This window comes from Mercenaria mercenaria, chromosome 2 (assembly GCF_021730395.1).
Source record: "Mercenaria mercenaria strain notata chromosome 2, MADL_Memer_1, whole genome shotgun sequence".
In the NCBI taxonomy this organism is placed as follows: Eukaryota; Metazoa; Mollusca; class Bivalvia; order Venerida; family Veneridae; genus Mercenaria; species Mercenaria mercenaria.
The window spans coordinates 35,279,886-35,298,854 of NC_069362.1; the positions used below are offsets into that span (position 1 = coordinate 35,279,886).

The 18,969-nt window shown below is 37.3% G+C and overlaps 1 protein-coding gene across 1 annotated transcript in view; it reads left to right on the forward strand.

The window, feature by feature from the left end:
- Positions 1-2,527: 2,527 nt before the first annotated feature.
- The window catches only part of LOC128549072 (lysine-specific histone demethylase 1A-like), a 46,262-nt gene continuing 29,820 nt past the window's right edge, over positions 2,528-18,969 (forward strand). Inside the window, exons 1-4 of the mRNA XM_053525199.1 lie at positions 2,528-2,546; positions 12,518-12,651; positions 13,476-13,554; positions 14,448-14,540. Coding sequence (XP_053381174.1) covers positions 2,528-2,546; positions 12,518-12,651; positions 13,476-13,554; positions 14,448-14,540 — 325 coding nt within the window. The remainder of the gene's footprint in view (positions 2,547-12,517; positions 12,652-13,475; positions 13,555-14,447; positions 14,541-18,969) is intronic.

An 18,969-nucleotide genomic window follows, 5' to 3' on the forward strand; every position in this document is an offset into this window, starting at 1 on the left:
GAAGTCAACGTTTTAATTAAAACAACCACATGTATGAATACAAATATGCAAATTTATGGTCACATGAATAAACGATGATCTCATGTCATGTGAACTGGAGCGATGATATTGATTAGCTATTGCATAGTACTGCCCTAAAGTTCACGTATCTTATAACGTAGAAAAGGTAGAAACCTAGCCTGGGAATCTAGACTGAAAATTCAAACATGTTTCCTAACCGCAGTGTCACATGTATAACTCCCGAAATATAAGGCTGTATTTGATAAAGAACGATGACTTCTGCTAACAATAATCCACGGCTAAAAATAGAAAAGGAATTTCAACGGAAAAGTTTCCGAACATTTCCGGTCCATAGACAATACCAGTTTGTACCTCCCATAGGTTTTCCAGCAAGTTGTAACAATTTTTAAATATGTCAGAATAAACTTAAATGTTCGTCATAGCTATTAACTTGTAAGATATATTAATTCAACCCTAGTGATCTAAGAATGTCAGCATTGTCTCGTTTTCGTTTCAAACACGCGAAAATATGACCAAATGTTAATTAGGCTATTTATAGAAAATCGATAATCAGCAGTGATATGGATTTCCCAAAGCGTTGATACTGCCAATTAACGATGATATTTTGAAACGGCAGTCTATAGCAAGTCGTCGGATAACAGATTTGACCACCTTAAAAATTAAAGTTTTAACACAGATTCTGTTCACTTCAGCTAAATTCATTTGAGTCGCACCATGAGAAAACCAACATAGTGCATTTGTGACCAGCATGGACCCAGATCAAGCTGAGGATCCGCACAGTCTGGTCAGGATCAGTGCTGTTCGCTAACGGTTTCTCAAGTTGCAATAGGCTTTGAAAGCTAACAGCATGGATCCTGACCAGACTACGTGGATACACAAGCTGGTCTTGATCCATGCTGATCGCAAACGCACTATGTTGGTGCGGTTCAATATATCTGATTTGATACAAATATATGTATAAAAATTAAAACGGTTTCGTTTCGCCATTTACATATTTTTCGATTTTTTCTCGGTCTGACTAAAGTTGTAAGTTTGTCTGAATTAATGTCCAGCATTTTTGCGAAGGCTGCTGTTATGTAGAGCGGATTTTTTTAGTATAACGGATGGAGTGATAATTGATGCACCTCTAAAATACTCTGGTTGCGAACTGACATTCTGAGGTGCATTTGTGGTATATGTTTTCATTCACAAACATTTCACAGATATCTAATAAGGACCAAATCAGTGTGTATATAATTCATGACAGGCACTGTCCAAAAGCTTTAGAAATAAATCTTAAAAGCTGAATGATTTGGAGAAAAAGCTTATATTATTTATTTATAGTAAAACATCGTCGATGTAATTTATGTTGTAGTTTTCGTCACAAATAATCAAAAAGGATCAAAATTATTCGTTAAAGACTGAATCAGTGTGTATATAAACAATGACTGGCAGTGAAAAAGGATTAATTTTATAACCAAGGCCATTTTGAAAAAAAGAGTGCTTCCGGTTTATATTAACAATTCCTCAGATGTCGCTTTCTTAAGAATATTTTACACATTGATTAGCAGCCACCATCAGCGCTTTGAGCGCTTTGATTATTCTAGGTTAAAATTTTTAACTTAAACTGCAATATCAACTTTTTAGCAAATCGTGTATTTTAACTAAGTCAAGGACCATAACTCTTGTCTGGCTGAGTGAAATCCAAACAGAACATCAGGTGTACAAAACATGTTTTATAACAATCGTCTAATGTTTATTGACTCTAGATAAAATACCTTTTGAGATATGTGTGACACAAACTTATGCCCTTAATGCATAATTTGACTAAGTCGAGGGCCATAACTCTGGTCTTGCAGAGTAAAATCCAAACCAAAACTCAGATGCACAAACTCACATGCTGAAAAAATATCCTACATGGTTTCATGACTCTATGTTAAATATCTTTAAAATATATGCAACAAAAACTTTTGAGAACATAATGTGTATTTTTCACTAGGTGAAGGAACATAAAAAAATTTCCTGGGTAAGTGAAATCACAAACAAAACACTAGGTGCACATTCAAATCCTTAATGACAATCCTGAGACGTTTCATTTACCTAGGTCAAATATGGTCTACTTTTTCTTCGAAAAGTCGAGCTAAAAGGGGGAGGGGGCACAAAAGAGCAGATGCGGACGTGCACAAGGCTAGCACACATACACAAACATACGCACACACACACGTACAATCAAGCAAACCTGCACAAAGCTAACAAAGGAAAACAATGGGGCTATGCACCAAACACGCGACCTCTCCCTTCATACACTAGCCTTTCAACTCTACTGACTTTGTACGAGCAATACGAGTCCGCTGTAATACTCTTACTTGTGGCTTTATTCTGACGCATTTGTTTATCATTAGATTCTGTTTTTTTAAGTAGTAGCATTAAGTGTTAAATTTCTATATGGTGTTTATTGGAGATACAGCTATAAGGTTCGGTTAGTTTGCCTCCCCAAATGTAGTCGTGTCTACTACAAGAAGCCGGGATGCAGAAAGCGGCAGGATGTAAGGAATCTATCGATTGGTCACACCTACATGCTTCGGTTCAACGGGTGTTTGCGTTTTATGAAAGTCTATTATTAATTCGAGGGTGTTTCACGAACAATAATATGATAACAAAATGTGAATCAATTACATGAAATAAGATTTTATTGAAAACGAAAATCGTTTCATTTCTGACTTTACATATTTCAGTTATTTTAGTAACTATTGTAAAGGATTTATGGACATTTATACCTGTCATAGTAAGCACATCCCTGAAATAAATGGGTTTTGCCGCCAGTTTCTGCGCTTACGTTGTGGCCGAATCCATTAGTTTTTAAAGGGTTATCTGGTTTTAGACTGCTTCTGCGCATGTTTTCACCGCTTAGTCATGCGAAAAAGACAGAGAAGTCGACTACTTCCGGTTTCGTCGGATTCAAATAGTAACAAAGGAAAACCCTCATTTGGATTATAAATAGAACAAGCGGACGGACGGATGCTTTTCTGTTTAATGCGAACTGTTTTTGTTTTGATCATAAGCTGCTGTACTAATAAACTTTGATAATGTGGCAGTTGACCTCAATACAACCGACACTGTTTATTTTCCAATACAGGTAAATCCAATAATTGCTTTACAATAGATATGTGACGGATTATCTTTGAACACCCCTGGACTTATTGGACTCAACTGCCACATTATCAAAGCTTATTAGTACCTGCAATCTTTGATTTAGTTCCTAGATTGCAAAACCAGACAGGCCTTTCCTTTTAAAAGGAAACTGTTCATTATTTGTATTTGTTGGTTTAACGCCGTTTTTCACCAGTATTTCAGTTATGTAACAGCGGGCAGTTAACCTAACCAGTGTTCCTGGATTTTGTACCAATACACACCCGTTCTTCGCAAGTAACTGCCAACTTCCCCACATGAATCAGAGGTGGAGGACGAATTATTTTAAACACAATGTCTTTTATCAAATCGTCACGGAGAATATACGGCCCGCCCGAGGATCGAAGTCACAATCCCGCGATCTGTAGATCGGCGCTCTCCCTATTGACCTATGCGGGCGGTATCCTTACAATATTTCAGTTTCAAAACTTATATGATACACAAAACATACAGGTTATAAAGCAATTCAAGCAAGTGAAATAATAAAACAACAAACAGTATTGTAAAGAGTAGTAATTACATGACGGGTTTATTAGCACCTTCCCAACAATATGTGACCAAGTGTACATGGAAATGATATTTCACTCCTTGAAGCCAGCCAATATGTAACCTTTTGTAAATAAAGCTCAGATCGATTTTTACGTTATACGTAGGAGATGTAAATTGAAAAGCGAGTTTCTAAGCTAAGTCGAGACGAATATTGACCATAAATCAGCTATCATTCAGAGACATATCTCAAAACCATACGTCTCACTTAATGTAGAGACCGTACCAGAACTCTTCGCGTACTTCGATTTTTCAAAATATATGGGTTTTTACAAGTTCATCGGTTATGTATCATAATATAAGTATCATGAATCATTATTTAGCAATCCAGGTCACAGCTGAATGTTAAATCAAATGCACCCAAATAGATAATATTCAATATATTATGTCCCTTTGATGTTTCTGCTCTCCATGTTCAAGAAGAGTTACATTTCCTTGATCACAAAAGTTTCTTTTATATGAAAATATTAAATGCTCATAACTCTGCGCTTCTGGTTAACATATTGTCAATATATTTATTTTTGAGAAATATATGTACATTTGTCTTCATTTCAAACCTTTTTAACTTCATACCTATGATTTGAAAAAAAAATCAGTACTGTCTCTACTTCATGCTACCCACATGAAGACAGATGAAGTGCATAGTTATCTGTTTTACACTGGTCATGCAGTAGTTTGAAATACAAATATATAGCGAATATAGGGAAACTAAGATATAAAAGGGGAAAACCAACAATTTAATTTAGAGACATCCGCAGATGTATTCTTACGGCAAAGCACATGGAACCTTCAATGATGCACATAGTGCAATTCCATGAAAAGTGACCTTGGCAAAAACATGGCTTTACAGTATCTCTTTCCCATTTAAAACTTTAGTATCTGTGTGTGTGTTCGGGTATAACGTCTTTTTCAACAATTTTTCAGTCATATAAACGACGGTGTCTACTTGTAGCAGTGAGCACAATGTCCAACTTTATAGTGCTGCTTCACTGGAATATCACGCCGTAGACACGTGGCATGATACCCCACCAAGTCAAATTATACTGACCGGGCTGACCAGTCCTAGCACTATCCTCTTAATGCTGAGCGCCAAGCGAGGAAGCTACTTGTACCATTTTTTTTCGTCTTTGGTATGACGCGGCCGGGGTTCGAACCGACGACCTCCCGCACTCGAAGCGGGCGCTCTACCACTAGGCTACCGAGGCGGTTTAGTATCTGTAGTATCTGTATGACTTCCTGCGTGTAACAATTATATCAGTATACATATGTAAAAGTTGGACGTATTTATAACATGACACATTGCGTTTGTGTCTGTTTGTTTTAGCATTTTTCTGTATTAAAGTTAATCAATTTTTTTACAGTGTATTCTCACTGTACATCTTTTACTGTTGCCTAAACAACCTTGAGTTGATTGACATATAGTATTGTTGTGCGACTTTTAGTGAGGCCGATTGTGTAGTATATACGTTGAGTATAGCATTTCTTTTTGCTTCAGTTGCAAACTGGAGACCCCTACTTTAAAACTAGCGTGTTCTAGTATTTCCTCACAATTGTTTTAGTGTCTTAGGTTATTATAGTTGATGTTGTACTTCTACCTTGGGCACTCGGACATTACGGACAGCTACAGATGTACAGCAGAAACAGGAGAGTAGTAAAGGAGAGAATAGAGTAAGTAGGGAAAACAAAAGCAGGGGTAGAGGTATATATCCGACCTAAAACAATGAACGGTAAGCGAAGACTCCCAGGAAGCACTGAATACAGCTAGAGCCACCGCAAACTAGGCTAGTCACGAAGAAAAGCTGTACTTGACAGAATCTAGCTGACGGATTGTTTCAAAACGACAACTTTTTTTGCAAATGTAAGTAATGAAATCTATAATATCCTTAGAATGTATATGATGCAATCAGACAAACAGCCTTGGTGCATAAAAGGTAATAACACTTGGAGTTTGTGTTATGACTGATTATGCCCACGTAAACAAAGTTTAGGAGAGGGTATACTGGAGGCTCCATTTCGTCCGTCCGTCCGTTCATGCTCCTGAGATAACTCTTAAACCGATAGGTTGATTGAGGTCATTCTAACTATAATAAATATTCTCAAATTATGAATAAAGTGGCTACAGGGGATAGAATAAGATACGTATCACATGTTTTTGCTTATTTCTTCAGTAACTATATGCCGTAAACAGAAACTGATAGTGATGTTTTTTAATCGCCAAGGGAAGCATTAATTCTTCATTTTAGATAAATAATTTTTATATCTTTGTAAAGAGAAAAGAATGACGAACACTTCAGTAGGATAATAAATATTGTGTGTTCATTCTAATTAAAACAATATTTGTTCAAACTTTTTTCGGCGAATGCCGTATTAAGAACGAATTCGTTACCATGCCACGTGATTTCAGTTTGCAAATCAGACTACTCGATAACGCATTATAGATAATTTACCAAAATGAACGATTTATGCAACACTCTGCCTGATTGGACGGGAGTGTCTATTTGTTTCACTCTGCTGATTGTGCTACGCTGGGTGAAATGTAGACAAAGCATTTATGCTAAATGACGCTGTTCACAGTTTTAAAGCTAAGTTTCGCTCAGTTTATTTAGCAATAATATTGATATATCTAAAAATGATAAGTAAGTTTAATAAAAATATGACCAACACATATCAATTTACAGAAAGAGCTGAATACGGTCTGCGTATCACATGAATAAGGGTGTGATTAGAGTCTCCATTGTAGAGAAGTGCCTTCTAGACCGCTGCTGTAATTATTTGTCGTAGAATAAACGAAACAAAATTGCACATCTAGGAAACCTTTGTGAACATTTTAAAGAGAACCATTTAAATTGTTGTTAAGTGTGGTGTTTGGTTTTGCTATTTGCAAAATGTTAGATATGATGATAGAATGACATGATTTGTAAACCTCATATACTTCTTGTCTTACTACAGTTAGCTGACAATCTGTTTTAAAGATTGTTCTTGTTTTTCACTCTCCTGATTGTGCAACGCTGAGTGGAATGTCAGACAAACAGTGTTTAATGACGCTGTTTACAGTTTTAAAGCTACGCTTCGCTCAGTATATTTAGCAAGAATATTGATATATCTAAAATGAGAAGTAAGTTTAATAAATATAATAGAAACCTGTTCAAATACCAATATGTATCAATTTACAGGGAGAGCTGAATACGATCTGCGTATCACATGAATGAGGGTGTGATTAGCCGATCGATTAATGTCTTCTAGGTAGAGAAGTGACTTCAAGACCACTGCTGTAATTATTCGACATAGAAAAAAAAATGAAATAATATTGCACCGTTACGAGACCTTGTGAAAAATTCAAAGAGAACCATTTATATTGTTTAAGTGTTGTGTTTAGTTTTGCTATTTTCAAAATGTTAGATAGATGATAGAATAACACAAATGATATGAAAATCTCATAAACTTCTTGTCTTAATACAATTCGCCGACCATCTTTTTTAAAGAGATTTCTTGTTTCCTTCTTTGTTTCTATTGGAAAATATCAACCAGATAAAAATCGATATCGCATAGCCAGGTGATTTCAAGGGGGATAATTTTACCGATAAGACGGCAAATTTTACCTAATTGTTGATCATTGTATCGGGAGATATAATCAAAAGGTAAATGTCGATGGTGATTAACAATCCTTTTTTTTTTAATCCCTTTTCCACTTTCCGAAAAATGTCGATATCCGTTCGATAAATCCTGGATTGATGAAAGTTGGTTAGACAGCTACATGATTATAAAATGCAGGCTAAAAACAAAGAAAAATATCAAACGGAATGCCACGCACCAAAAGCGCAGCCTCCTCAAAACGAACACCCAGCACGCAAACGCGTGCACCACACACACACACACACACTCAAAGCTTACACATCAGGACAAAACGAACAACACACACACACACACACTCAAAGCCAACACATAAGGACAAGACGAACAATAAGCATACACACACGCGCGCACAAAAGTCAACACACAAGGACAAAACGAACAAACAAAGGAACACAGTGGGGCACCGCCTTGGAACGGTCAGTGGCAAAAACACCACTGGGGAGCTTAAACCGGTTTATGGTGCGCACCCAACCTCACTAAGTTCGATTTTGTTACATTCCACCAATTTTGGCAGAAGTATGGCCCCTTTTCGAGTTAAGATTTTGTAAAAAATTCTGATGTCCGTTCGATAACTTTTGTACGAATGAACAGATTATACTCATTTTTGATACACAGTAGGTGTTTGATTATAAAATACAGGCCAACTTCAGTTAAAGGTATAATCCATCATTTTTTGGCAGAATTCGGGTTCCTCAGCAACATGTCGATGTCTTTGCGATAACTCTTGAAGAGATGAATGGTTGAATTTATTTTTGGTAGACAGGTACATTATTGTAAAATGCAAGCTACGTCCATTAATTTTGGGCGGAGTTTTTGCCTCTTTCAATTTAAAATTTTACAAAATAAAGACGTCCATTCTATAACTTATTGAAAGAATGGATTGATTGAATTCATTTCGACTGTGACTCAATGTAGACCTGGAGTGCCTGTATAATTACAGACTCCGGTATATACCGGATTCAATCAGTTTGAACGAAATATATCTTAAATGTATATATTTTGTAACTATGGTAATATTAAAAAACAAAGACAAATATCAAACAGGGAATGCCACGTACCAAAAACACAGCCTCCCCAAAAAGAAACCCACAGCACGCAGACGTGCACACCACAAACACAAACACACGCACGCACGCACGCACGCACGCACGCACACACACACACACACACACACACACACACAAAGCCAACACAAGAGGACAAAACGAACGAACAAACAAAGGAACACAGTGGGGCATCGTCTTGGAACGGTCAGTGGCAAAAACACCACTGGGGAGCATAAACCGGTTTATGGTGCGCACCCAACCTCACTCTTACCCCCACCATGTTTAACCTTTAGTCAGTATAGTATACATATTATACACTAAATGCGTACGGATATGCAATAATTTGCATATTTTTGCCGTGCGCTCCAAATGATAATCACTTCCGGACATGCGCAGAAGATCGCTTCAGCTCTGCATTGAGCAACATCGATTCATTTTTGGTACAGATGTACATGATTATAAAATTAACTTAACTTAAATTTCAGTTATGATCAACTTATGTTGAAGGGGTGGGGGTGGGGGAATTATGGTCCCTTATAAGTATTTACTTAAAAGTGTTGTCTGTTCAATTTTTCTTGAAGGAAAAAATAAACTGAGTTCATTTTAAGTGCACAGCTTTTTGTACATAAAATGTAGACCAAATTCGATTTTAATTACAATCCACAAACTTTTGACAGAACTGAAAAAAAACAAAGACAAATATCAAACAGGGAATGCCACGCACCAAAAACGCAGCTTCCTCAAAACGAAACCCATTTTTTCGACTTGTATGTTAGCAAAATGCCATCACTTTAAGGTTATACAAGAGCAAATATTTACTTTAGACATTATAGCTAATTAAATGTAAACATGTTTGCGCTTCTTGGTAAATGATTTATCGGCTGGCGAATAGCAGTGTGTACAATCCCCAATTGCCAATAACATCATTTGGGTTATTTCTGTTATTTCTGAGCATATAGGCAATTCGAGTAATTCCAATGTTTCGTAACTTTAAAAATGTCTGAGTTCTTGAAAGCTGAAATACAGTTTCCTACAGGACATAACATACAGCTTTTAAACCCCTTAGCAATGGAACCTTTGTATGATTTTTATTTCTCCAAGAAAATAGTTTTCCTTAAATACAGTTTTTGTTCCTGGTTGGAAAACGTGAACAGTTACTACATATACCTATATAATTACGAAATATATATAGATAGTACAAAGTTAACTGGATCTCGAGGATACACTGAATATATAGAGATTTGCATTAAGGGATATAATTAAATTCATAACAGCTGACTTTCCCATACGTGAGATCCGCTAGGATACAAGTTCGTAAGATAAGTTTCGATGCTGCTTTATATACACACCCGAATTGTACTACATATTAGTTCTGATCCAATATTTTCATATATATACCCAAATCTCTGTTTTCATTTCTCACAAATCAGCAGTGACATTTTGGTCGTTTTAACAGATTGGAACCAGAGAAACTATTTTCTCTCTCTCTCTGAAAGTTGACTCGATCTCGAGGATACACTAAATCTATAGTGATAGTTTGTATATAGGGGTATTATTAAATTCAGAACGTTGACTTTCCCATACGGCAGATCCGCATCGGGAAATTGAAATCCAGCTTAAATAATGATACATAGTAGCGAGTATTAGTAAAACCTCGCACTGTCGCATTGTCGCCCGGTGTTAGGAATTATTTCTTACTAGAGCATCGTGGATACAATTTTCTGTTAAAAAAGGAAAATGACAAAAGCAGAGACTGTCATTAGAAATTTGTTTCGATGTATTGATACATAATACGCACAAAGAAGTATATCGATCAATTTGTCCAGAAATTTTATCCCAAGCGGCAGTGCGACAATGCAAGTGTTTACTAAATCTCGCATTGTGAATTTTTTTTCGGCGAATTTTCCAATTTCCAATGCGAGAATTAAGAAAGACATGCGAAAAATTGAGACGATAATTATTCGACTCAAAAACCTCGCGAGGATAGTAAAATCTCGCATGTATATATGTTTTTGGACAAGGCGGTAATGCGATAATTGTCGCGTGTTAGTGAGGCGAGAATTAAAGTGGCACGAACATTGGCACGAACAAGATTCCGTAGATTTTTATATTTGTATTAACATTGAAAATGCTTGTTTTAATTGTTACATTATGAAATGTCTGAAAATGCATGTGCCGTTTAAACAAAATACTCCTGTGGTTAGTAAAACGCCTGTTGTTACGTTTTATGTGCTGGAGAGAGTAATTCTGAGTCGAATCCTAGTGGAAGATTTTCACCATTGATCCACAAAGCTCTGTCTTGTAACTAAAATTGCAAATTAATGAATAAAATCTATATGAAAATCCTTGGGAAACATCGAATGCAGCCAAGTAAAATAATGCCAGACTCGGTTTGATCGCGTTTGTTCATGAGAGGTAATTGAAAATTCAACACCCCCTCACGCCCCCCTAGCACCGGCTTAAGCGGAACTCTGTTACATAGATAAAGTGGAAACTCCACAGATCGCTCAACACAATAAAAACGAAAATGTTGCAGGCTCGGTTTGAATGAGCCTGTTCATGGACGGTAGTGGAAATGCATGCTACCGTCCACGCCCTCTAGCCCCGGGTTGAGCAGAACTCAACATTTACACATGTTAAAAGTACAAGAAACAATTTAGAGACATCCGAAGATGTGTTCATACGGCGGTGCACATGGAACCTTCAATGCACACCAGTGTGTAATTCCATGAAAAGCGGCGTATGGTCCCCATTTAAAATAATGAGTTTGCCCCAAACGGGAAAACAATGAGCAGAACTAAACAAACTGGACTCTTATGATCCCGAAAGACCAGAAAATATAACAACACTGAAGTACGGGGAGACTAATTTTATGGTTAAAATCAGTTTTCATGGGTTCCTCTTAAGTAAAACAAGATGCAGCTCTGTTGAGAGGTGCTTCTGTATTTTCTCACTAAGGATCTCTTTTCTGCGTATCAGACCAATGTCGTGGTAAGATATTGCCTTGATTTTATCTACTTGTTTCCTTTCCGAAGACGCATTAATGATTTCTATTTTACATACGGTGCATTTCTGCTCGACTGGAATGCATTTGTCTGCTTGGAAATGGTTCTGTTGGGGGTATTTTTGTCGCTCTAGCTTTCTATCAATACTTTAAACCGTGTTGAGAATAGTACATGGGCTATATTCCTCACTACTGGATTTTCGTGCGAAATATTCATGCAATTTCAATTTATGTAATGTTCTCATATTTCGCCTTTGGTGGCTAAGAATCGTTAAATATCTGTTACATCTGAAAGTCTTTCAGTGTTCTTATTTTCTTTTTTGCAATCAATTTTCTTACATCAACAGATATCTGATATCCATGAATTGTGCTATATTACTTGTGGCTTTTCTGTCTCAGTAATTGCGGTAGACGTCTTCGGTTATCATGTTATTTGGGCTAGTGATCAAAGAGCTTTGAAATAAAAAAGTAAAAGTGTACACGTATTAATGTTGTGGCTGACAGTATTAGTAACTGCGCATTTCCTGAACTATGCAATTGATGTATCTTTGCGTTGGGTTATACTGCAAATATCGATTTGTTTCGTAGTCAGTTTTATCACTGAATAATACATCTATGTCAAATCTAAGCTCATTCGTAAAATCAGCATTGATCATTTCAGCTACAATAATTGTTACATTGTCTTCCGACATGGTGTTGTGTGTAGCATATGCAATATGAAGCACATACAAGTCTTCAGAAATCACGTCAAATGTCCACTGACTGAAATCCAGTTCGGATTGACGGCCGACACTGTTAACTATTAGTCACTTACGTACTGCATGCTCTGGCTTCAGGTCTAAATCTGTATTGAACTAGATACTTCATTAAGAAGTAACAAATTTCACTAAACAGTATTATTTCAGTCTGGTAGGGGATAATTATGTCTCCCACACCACTGTGGTGGGAGACATATTGATTTACTCCTGTCTGTGTGTGTGTGTGTGTCCGTCCGTCATTCTGTCACAAATCTTGTCCGCGCTCTAAGTCAAACATTTCTCATCCGATCTTATTTCTTTAGATAGAAGTCTTCTTGAAATTTTTTTTATCTGTGAACAAGGTTTGGAGGGAGCAGCATTTCAGAGCCGAATGCCATTTGACAAGATGACATCACAGGAGGCTGCATGCTTCCCAGATATCTTACAGGGACCACCACAGGCACAGAAAGTGTTTCTCTATATCAGGAATAGACTGGTATACAAATTTTATAAGCTAAATTATTGACAGTCAGTAAATTGCTGTTATTACACTGTCATTTGTTTGCCATTTAGATAGGCGATTAATCCACACTTAGCAGAAATAGATACAATACTTTACTTACAAATAATATATTGTATTGGCTGCTGACTGCAAACTGCATGTATATGTCATTGATAGATGCATAAAATTGCATATTGTTTTTGTATTTATCCCCTGTTTGCCTGATGGATCGATATTGAAAATGCTGTTGCTTCATAAATAACTAAATTGTAAATCAATTGAAATAATGTGGATTTGTGCACTCATGTTATACAATTATGGTACTAGAATGTCAATTATTAATAGCGATCTATATAAGCTAAAGTTAGAATCTTTCGCGTTTTTGTTAGATCAGAGTTTTTCATGGAAATATACTACCCTGCGAAAGGCGCTAATTTAAAAAGCACGAAAACAATCCTAGGTTTACTGTATATCATTAACATTAAATAGATTTTCAAGTTCATTACCTAGGCTCTTCTTGCAGCATTTTGTAGTAGTGATTAAAGTTTGCCCTCTGCATAGCCCAACAGTACACAGTCTGTTAGTCAATCAGACAGTTTCTATATATGAATTGACAGCATTTTGGTGTTTCCACCTATACTCCAATAAAAATGAAGAATTATTAGACCACAGGTAAGATCTACCCATAACCAAATTTGAAAATGACATCAAAATTTTAATTTATTTATGATAAAGACACAGTATGCTAAACTTTCCGTCATAAATAATGCATAGGCAAAGCTGTGATGAATTGGAAATGAAAACTTTTATGATTTCAGTTACAAATCTGGCTTGACAATCCTAAACAGCAGGTCACGTTTGAGAACGCATTGCCACAGATAGAGGCCCCTTTCAACAGTAAGTTATGTATTTATACAGGCCACGTTTGAGAATACATTGCCACAGATAGGGGCCCCTTTCAACAGTAAGTTATGTATTTATACAGGTCACGTTTGAGAATGCATTGCCACAGATAGAGGCCCCTTTCAACAGAAAGTTTCGTATTTATACAGGTCACGTTTGAGAGCGCATTGACACAGATAGAGGCCCCTTGTTATGTATTTATACAGGTCACGTTTGGGAATACATTGCCACAGATAGAGGCCCCTTTCAACAGTAAGTTACATATTTATACAGGTCACGTTTAGAACGCATTGTCACATATAGCGGCCCCTTTCAGCAGTAAGTAACGCATTTATACAGGTCACGTTTGAGAACGCATTGCCACAGATAGAGGCCCCTTTCAACAGTAAGTTACGTATTTATACAGGTCACATTTGAGAACGCATCGCCACAGATAGAGGCCCCTTTCAGCAGTAAGTTACGCATTTATAGTTCTGATAATATTTGATAATAAACACAAGAGAAGATGTTTTGTGATGTGTGAATGGTTTGCTAAATTTGTGCCTACAAAAATGATAGATATTTATGACATGAATAAGATATTTACTATGTGAATATTGTTTTTCTTATTTTGGTCTGTCTGTTTGTAGACAATCTTGTTTCTGAGCAGTATCTGACCAGTCTTCATTTGAAGAATGTCTGTGGTTTTTAAGACAAAGGGCAGTGTTACTGTAATTTTGAGAAATGGTTTCTGATAAGTGACTAGAGAAAGTCTTGACCTACAGCTTTCAGACAACACAGGGTCATAGCTTGTGGTTAGTAGATGTCCCCTATTGTTTTGGAGCTAAGTATGTCAAAAGTCAAGGCTTCATTATAATGCTAACAAAAATATACTATTCTATTTGCAGGTGATGGGCCATTGGTAATGAGGATCCATTCATACCTTGAAAGATTTGGTTTCATTAACTTTGGAGTTTTCAAGAGGTTGAAACCTTTTCCAGGTAAAATGAATTTCAAATTATACCTTACGTAACATAACCAGGTAACATTTGTTTAATATTGTCCCTCCAAAATAAAATGTGTATGACCACACAGCCATCTGTCTGTGTAAACAGTTAAGTAGGGAGCACAAGATGTTTTCACAAGGTGTTGAAGTTCTTATCACAATTTTTGAACTAATGTGAAAGTGTTATGATAACATACTTCATAAGATTGTTGTATCATAAAGTACAGTAACAGGACCTATTTAACAGGTAAAATTGTGCCTAAGGATAAAAAAATTATCAAATGAAATAAAAAAAAACTGACTGTTCAGACTTAAGTATCTTGTCTTGGATCGTGGATAATGAATAGCAAAAAATTCTAGAAAAGACTGGCATTAGCAATTTTCAGGTGATGGTGACATTATGTCGAATCTTGACAAATTTTTACTTTTTAGTAGGAGTTCAAAGCAAGTTTCCATGTTATTGTTGCATCCAGCTTCTTGTCCAAAGCATAGGCTAGTGCTAGTAGTTGTACCAGGAATTAAAATTTGTCATCTGTTTAGAGTTTCCATGTTATTGTTGCATCCAGCTCCTTGTCCCAAGCACAGGCTAGTGCTAGTAGTTAATGACAACCAGCACATAACTTGTACCAGGAATTAAAAGCTGTCATCTGTTTAGAGTTTCCATGTTATTGTTGCATGCAGCTCCTTGTCCCAAGCACAGGCTAGTGCTAGCAGTTAGTGAAAACCAGCACATAACTTGTACCAGGAATTAAAAGCTGTTATCTATTTAGAGTTTCCATGTTATTGTTGCATGCAGCTCCTTGTCCCTAGCACAGGCTAGTGCTAGTATGTAGTGAAAACCAGCACATAATGTGTACCAGGAATTAAAGGCTGTCATCTGTTTAGAGTTTCCATGTTATTGTTGCATCCAGTTTGTTGTCCAAAGCACAGGCTAGTGCTAGTAGTTAGTGAAAACCAGCACATAACTTGTACCAGGAATTAAAGCTGTCAACTGTTTAGACTTTCCATGTTATTGTTGCATCCAGCACCTTGTCCCAAGCACAGGCTAGTGCTAGTAGTTTGTGAAAACCAGCACATAACTTGTATCAGGAATTAAAAGCTGTCATCTGTTTAGAGTGTCCATGTTATTGTTGCATGCAGCTCCTTGTCCCAAGCACAGGCTAGTGCTAATAGTTGGTGAAAACCAGCACATAACTTGTACCTGGAAATAAAAAGCTACCATCTGTTTAGAGTTTCCATGTTATTGTTGTATCCAGTTTGTTGTCCCAAGCACAGGCTAGTGCTAGTAGATAATGTAAATCAGCACATAACTTGTACCAGGAATTAAAAGCTGTCATCTAGATAGGGTTTCCATGTTATTGTTGCATCCAGCTCCTTGTCCCAAGCACAGGCTAGTGCTAGTAGTTAGCGAAAACCAGCACATTACTTGTACCTGGAATTAAAAGCTGTCATCTGTTTGGAGTTTTCATGTTATTTTGCATCCAGCTCCTTGTCCCAAGCACAGGCTAGTGCTAGTAGTTAGTGAAAACCAGCACATTACTTGTACCAGGAATTAAAATATTCATTCATTTGAATAGGGTTTCCATGTTATTGTTGCAGCTCCTTGTCCCAAGCACAGGCTAGTGCTAGTAGTTAGCGAAAACCAGCACATTACTTGGACCTGGAATTAAAAGCTGTCATGTGTTTAAAGTTTTCATGATATTGTTGCATCCAGTTTGTTGTCCCAAGCACAGGCTAGTGCTAGTAATTAGTGAAAACCAGCACATAACTTGTACCAGAAATTAAAAGCTATCATCTGTTTAGAGTTTCCATGTTATTGTTGCATCCAGTTTGTTGTCCCAAGCACAGGCTAGTGCTAGTAGTTAGTGTAAACCAGCACATTATGTATACCAGGCATTAAAAGCTGTCATCTGTTTAGAGTTTCCATGTTATTGTTGCATTCAGCTCATTGTCCCAAGCACAGGCTAGTGCTAGTAGTTAGTGAAAACCAGCACATAACGTGTACCAGGAATTAAAAGTTGTCATCTTTTTAGAGTTTCCATGTTATTGTTGCACCCAGCTCCTTGTCTCAGGCACAGGCTAGTGCTAGTAGTTTGTGAAAACCAGCACATAACTTGTACCAGGAATTAAAAGCTATCATGTGTTTAGAGTTTCCATGTTATTGTTGCATCCAGTTTGTTGTCCCAAGCACAGGTTAGTGCTAGTAATTAGTGAAAACCAGCACATTACTTGTACCAGGAATTAAAAGCTATCATCTGTTTAGAGTTTCCATGTTATTGTTGCAGCCAGCTCCTTGTCCCAAGCACAGGCTAGTGCTAGTAGTTAGTGAAAACCAGCACATAACGTGTACCAGGAATTAAAAGCTGTCATCTGTTTAAGAGTTTCCATGTTATTGTTGCATGCAGCTCCTTGTCCTAAGCACAGGCTAGTGCTAGAAGTTAGTGAAAACCAGCACATAACGTGTACCAGGAATTAAAGGCTGTCATCTGTTTAGAGTTTCCATGTTAATGTTGCATCCAGTTTGTTGTCCCGAGCACAGGCTAGTGCTAGTTGTTAGTGAAAACCAGCACATAACGTGAACCAGGAATTAAAAGCTGTCATCTGTTTAGAGTTTCCATGTTATTGTTGCATTCAGCTCCTTGTCCCAAGCACAGGCTAGTGCTAGTAGTTTGTGAAAACCAGCACATAACTTGTACCAGGAATTAAAAGCTATCATGTGTTTAGAGTTTCCATGTTATTGTTGCATCCAGTTTGTTGTCCCAAGCACAGGCTAGTGCTAGTAATTAGTGAAAACCAGCACATTACTTGTACCAGGAATTAAAAGCTATCATCTGTTTAGAGTTTCCATGTTATTGTTGCAGCCAGCTCCTTGTCCCAAGCACAGGCTAGTGCTAGTAGTTAGTGAAAACCAGCACATAACGTGTACCAGGAATTAAAGGCTGTCATCTGTTTAAGAGTTTCCATGTTATTGTTGCATCCAGCTCCTTGTCCCAAGCACAGGCTAGTGCTAGTAGTTAGTGAAAACCAGCACATAACATGTACCAGGAATTAAAGGCTGTCATCTGTTTAGAGTTTCCATGTTATTGTTGCATCCAGTTTGTTGTCCCGAGCACAGGCTAGTGCTAGTTGTTAGTGAAAACCAGCACATAACGTGAACCAGGAATTAAAAGCTGTCATCTGTTTAGAGTTTCCATGTTATTGTTGCGTCCAGCACCTTGTCCCAAGCACAGGCTAGTGCTAGTAGTTTGTGAAAACCAGCACATAACTTGTATCAGGAATTAAAAGCTGTCATCTGTTTAGAGTGTCCAAGTTATTGTTGCATCCAGCTCCTTGTCCCAAGCACAAGTTAGTGCTTATAGTTAGTGAAAACCAGCACATAACTTGTACCTGGAAATAAAAAGCTACCATCTGTTTAGAGTTTCCATGTTATTGTTGCATCCAGTTTGTTGTCCCAAGCACAGGCTAGTGCTAGTAGATAATGTAAACCAGCACATAACTTGTACCAGGAATTAAAAACTGTCATCTGGATAGGGTTTCCATGTTATTGTTGCATCCAGCTCCTTGTCCCAAGCACAGGCTAGTGCTAGTAGTTAGCGAAAACCAGCACATTACTTGTACCTGGAATTAAAAGCTGTCATCTGTTTAGTTTTCATGTTATTTTTGCATCCAGCTCCTTGTCCCAAGCACAGGCTAGTGCTAGTAGTTAGTGAAAACCAGCACATTACTTGTACCTGGAATTAAAACTGTCATTTGAATAGGGTTTCCATGTTATTGTTGCATCCAGTTTGTTGTCCTAAGCACAGGCTAGTGCTAGTAGTTAGCGAAAACCAGCACATTACTTGGACCTGGAATTAAAAGCTGTCATGTGTTTAAAGTTTTCATGTTATTGTTGCATCCAGTTTGTTGTCCCAAGCACAGGCTAGTGCTAGTAATTAGTGAAAACCAGCACATAACTTGTACCAGGAATTAAAAGCTATCATCTGTTTAGAGTTTCCATGTTATTGTTGCATCCAGTTTGTTGTCCCAAGCACAGGCTAGTGCTAGTAGTTAGTGAAAACCAGCACATAACTTGTACCAGGAATTAAAAGCTGTCATCTGTTTAGAGTTTCCACGTTATTGTTGCATCCAGCTCCTTGTCCCAAGCACAGGCTAGTGCTAGTAGTTAGTGAAAACTAGCACATAAGTTGTACCAGGAATTAAAAGCTATCATCTGTTTAGAGCGTCTGTGTTATTGTTGCATCCAGCTCCTTGTCCCAAGCACAGGCTAGTGCTAGTAGTTTGTGAAAACCAGCACATAACTTGTACCAGGAATTAAAAACTGTCATCTGTTTAGAGTTTCCATGTTATTGTTGCATCCAGTTTGTTGTCCCAAGCACAGGCTAGTGCTAGTAGTTAAAGAAAACCAGCACATAACTTGTACCAGG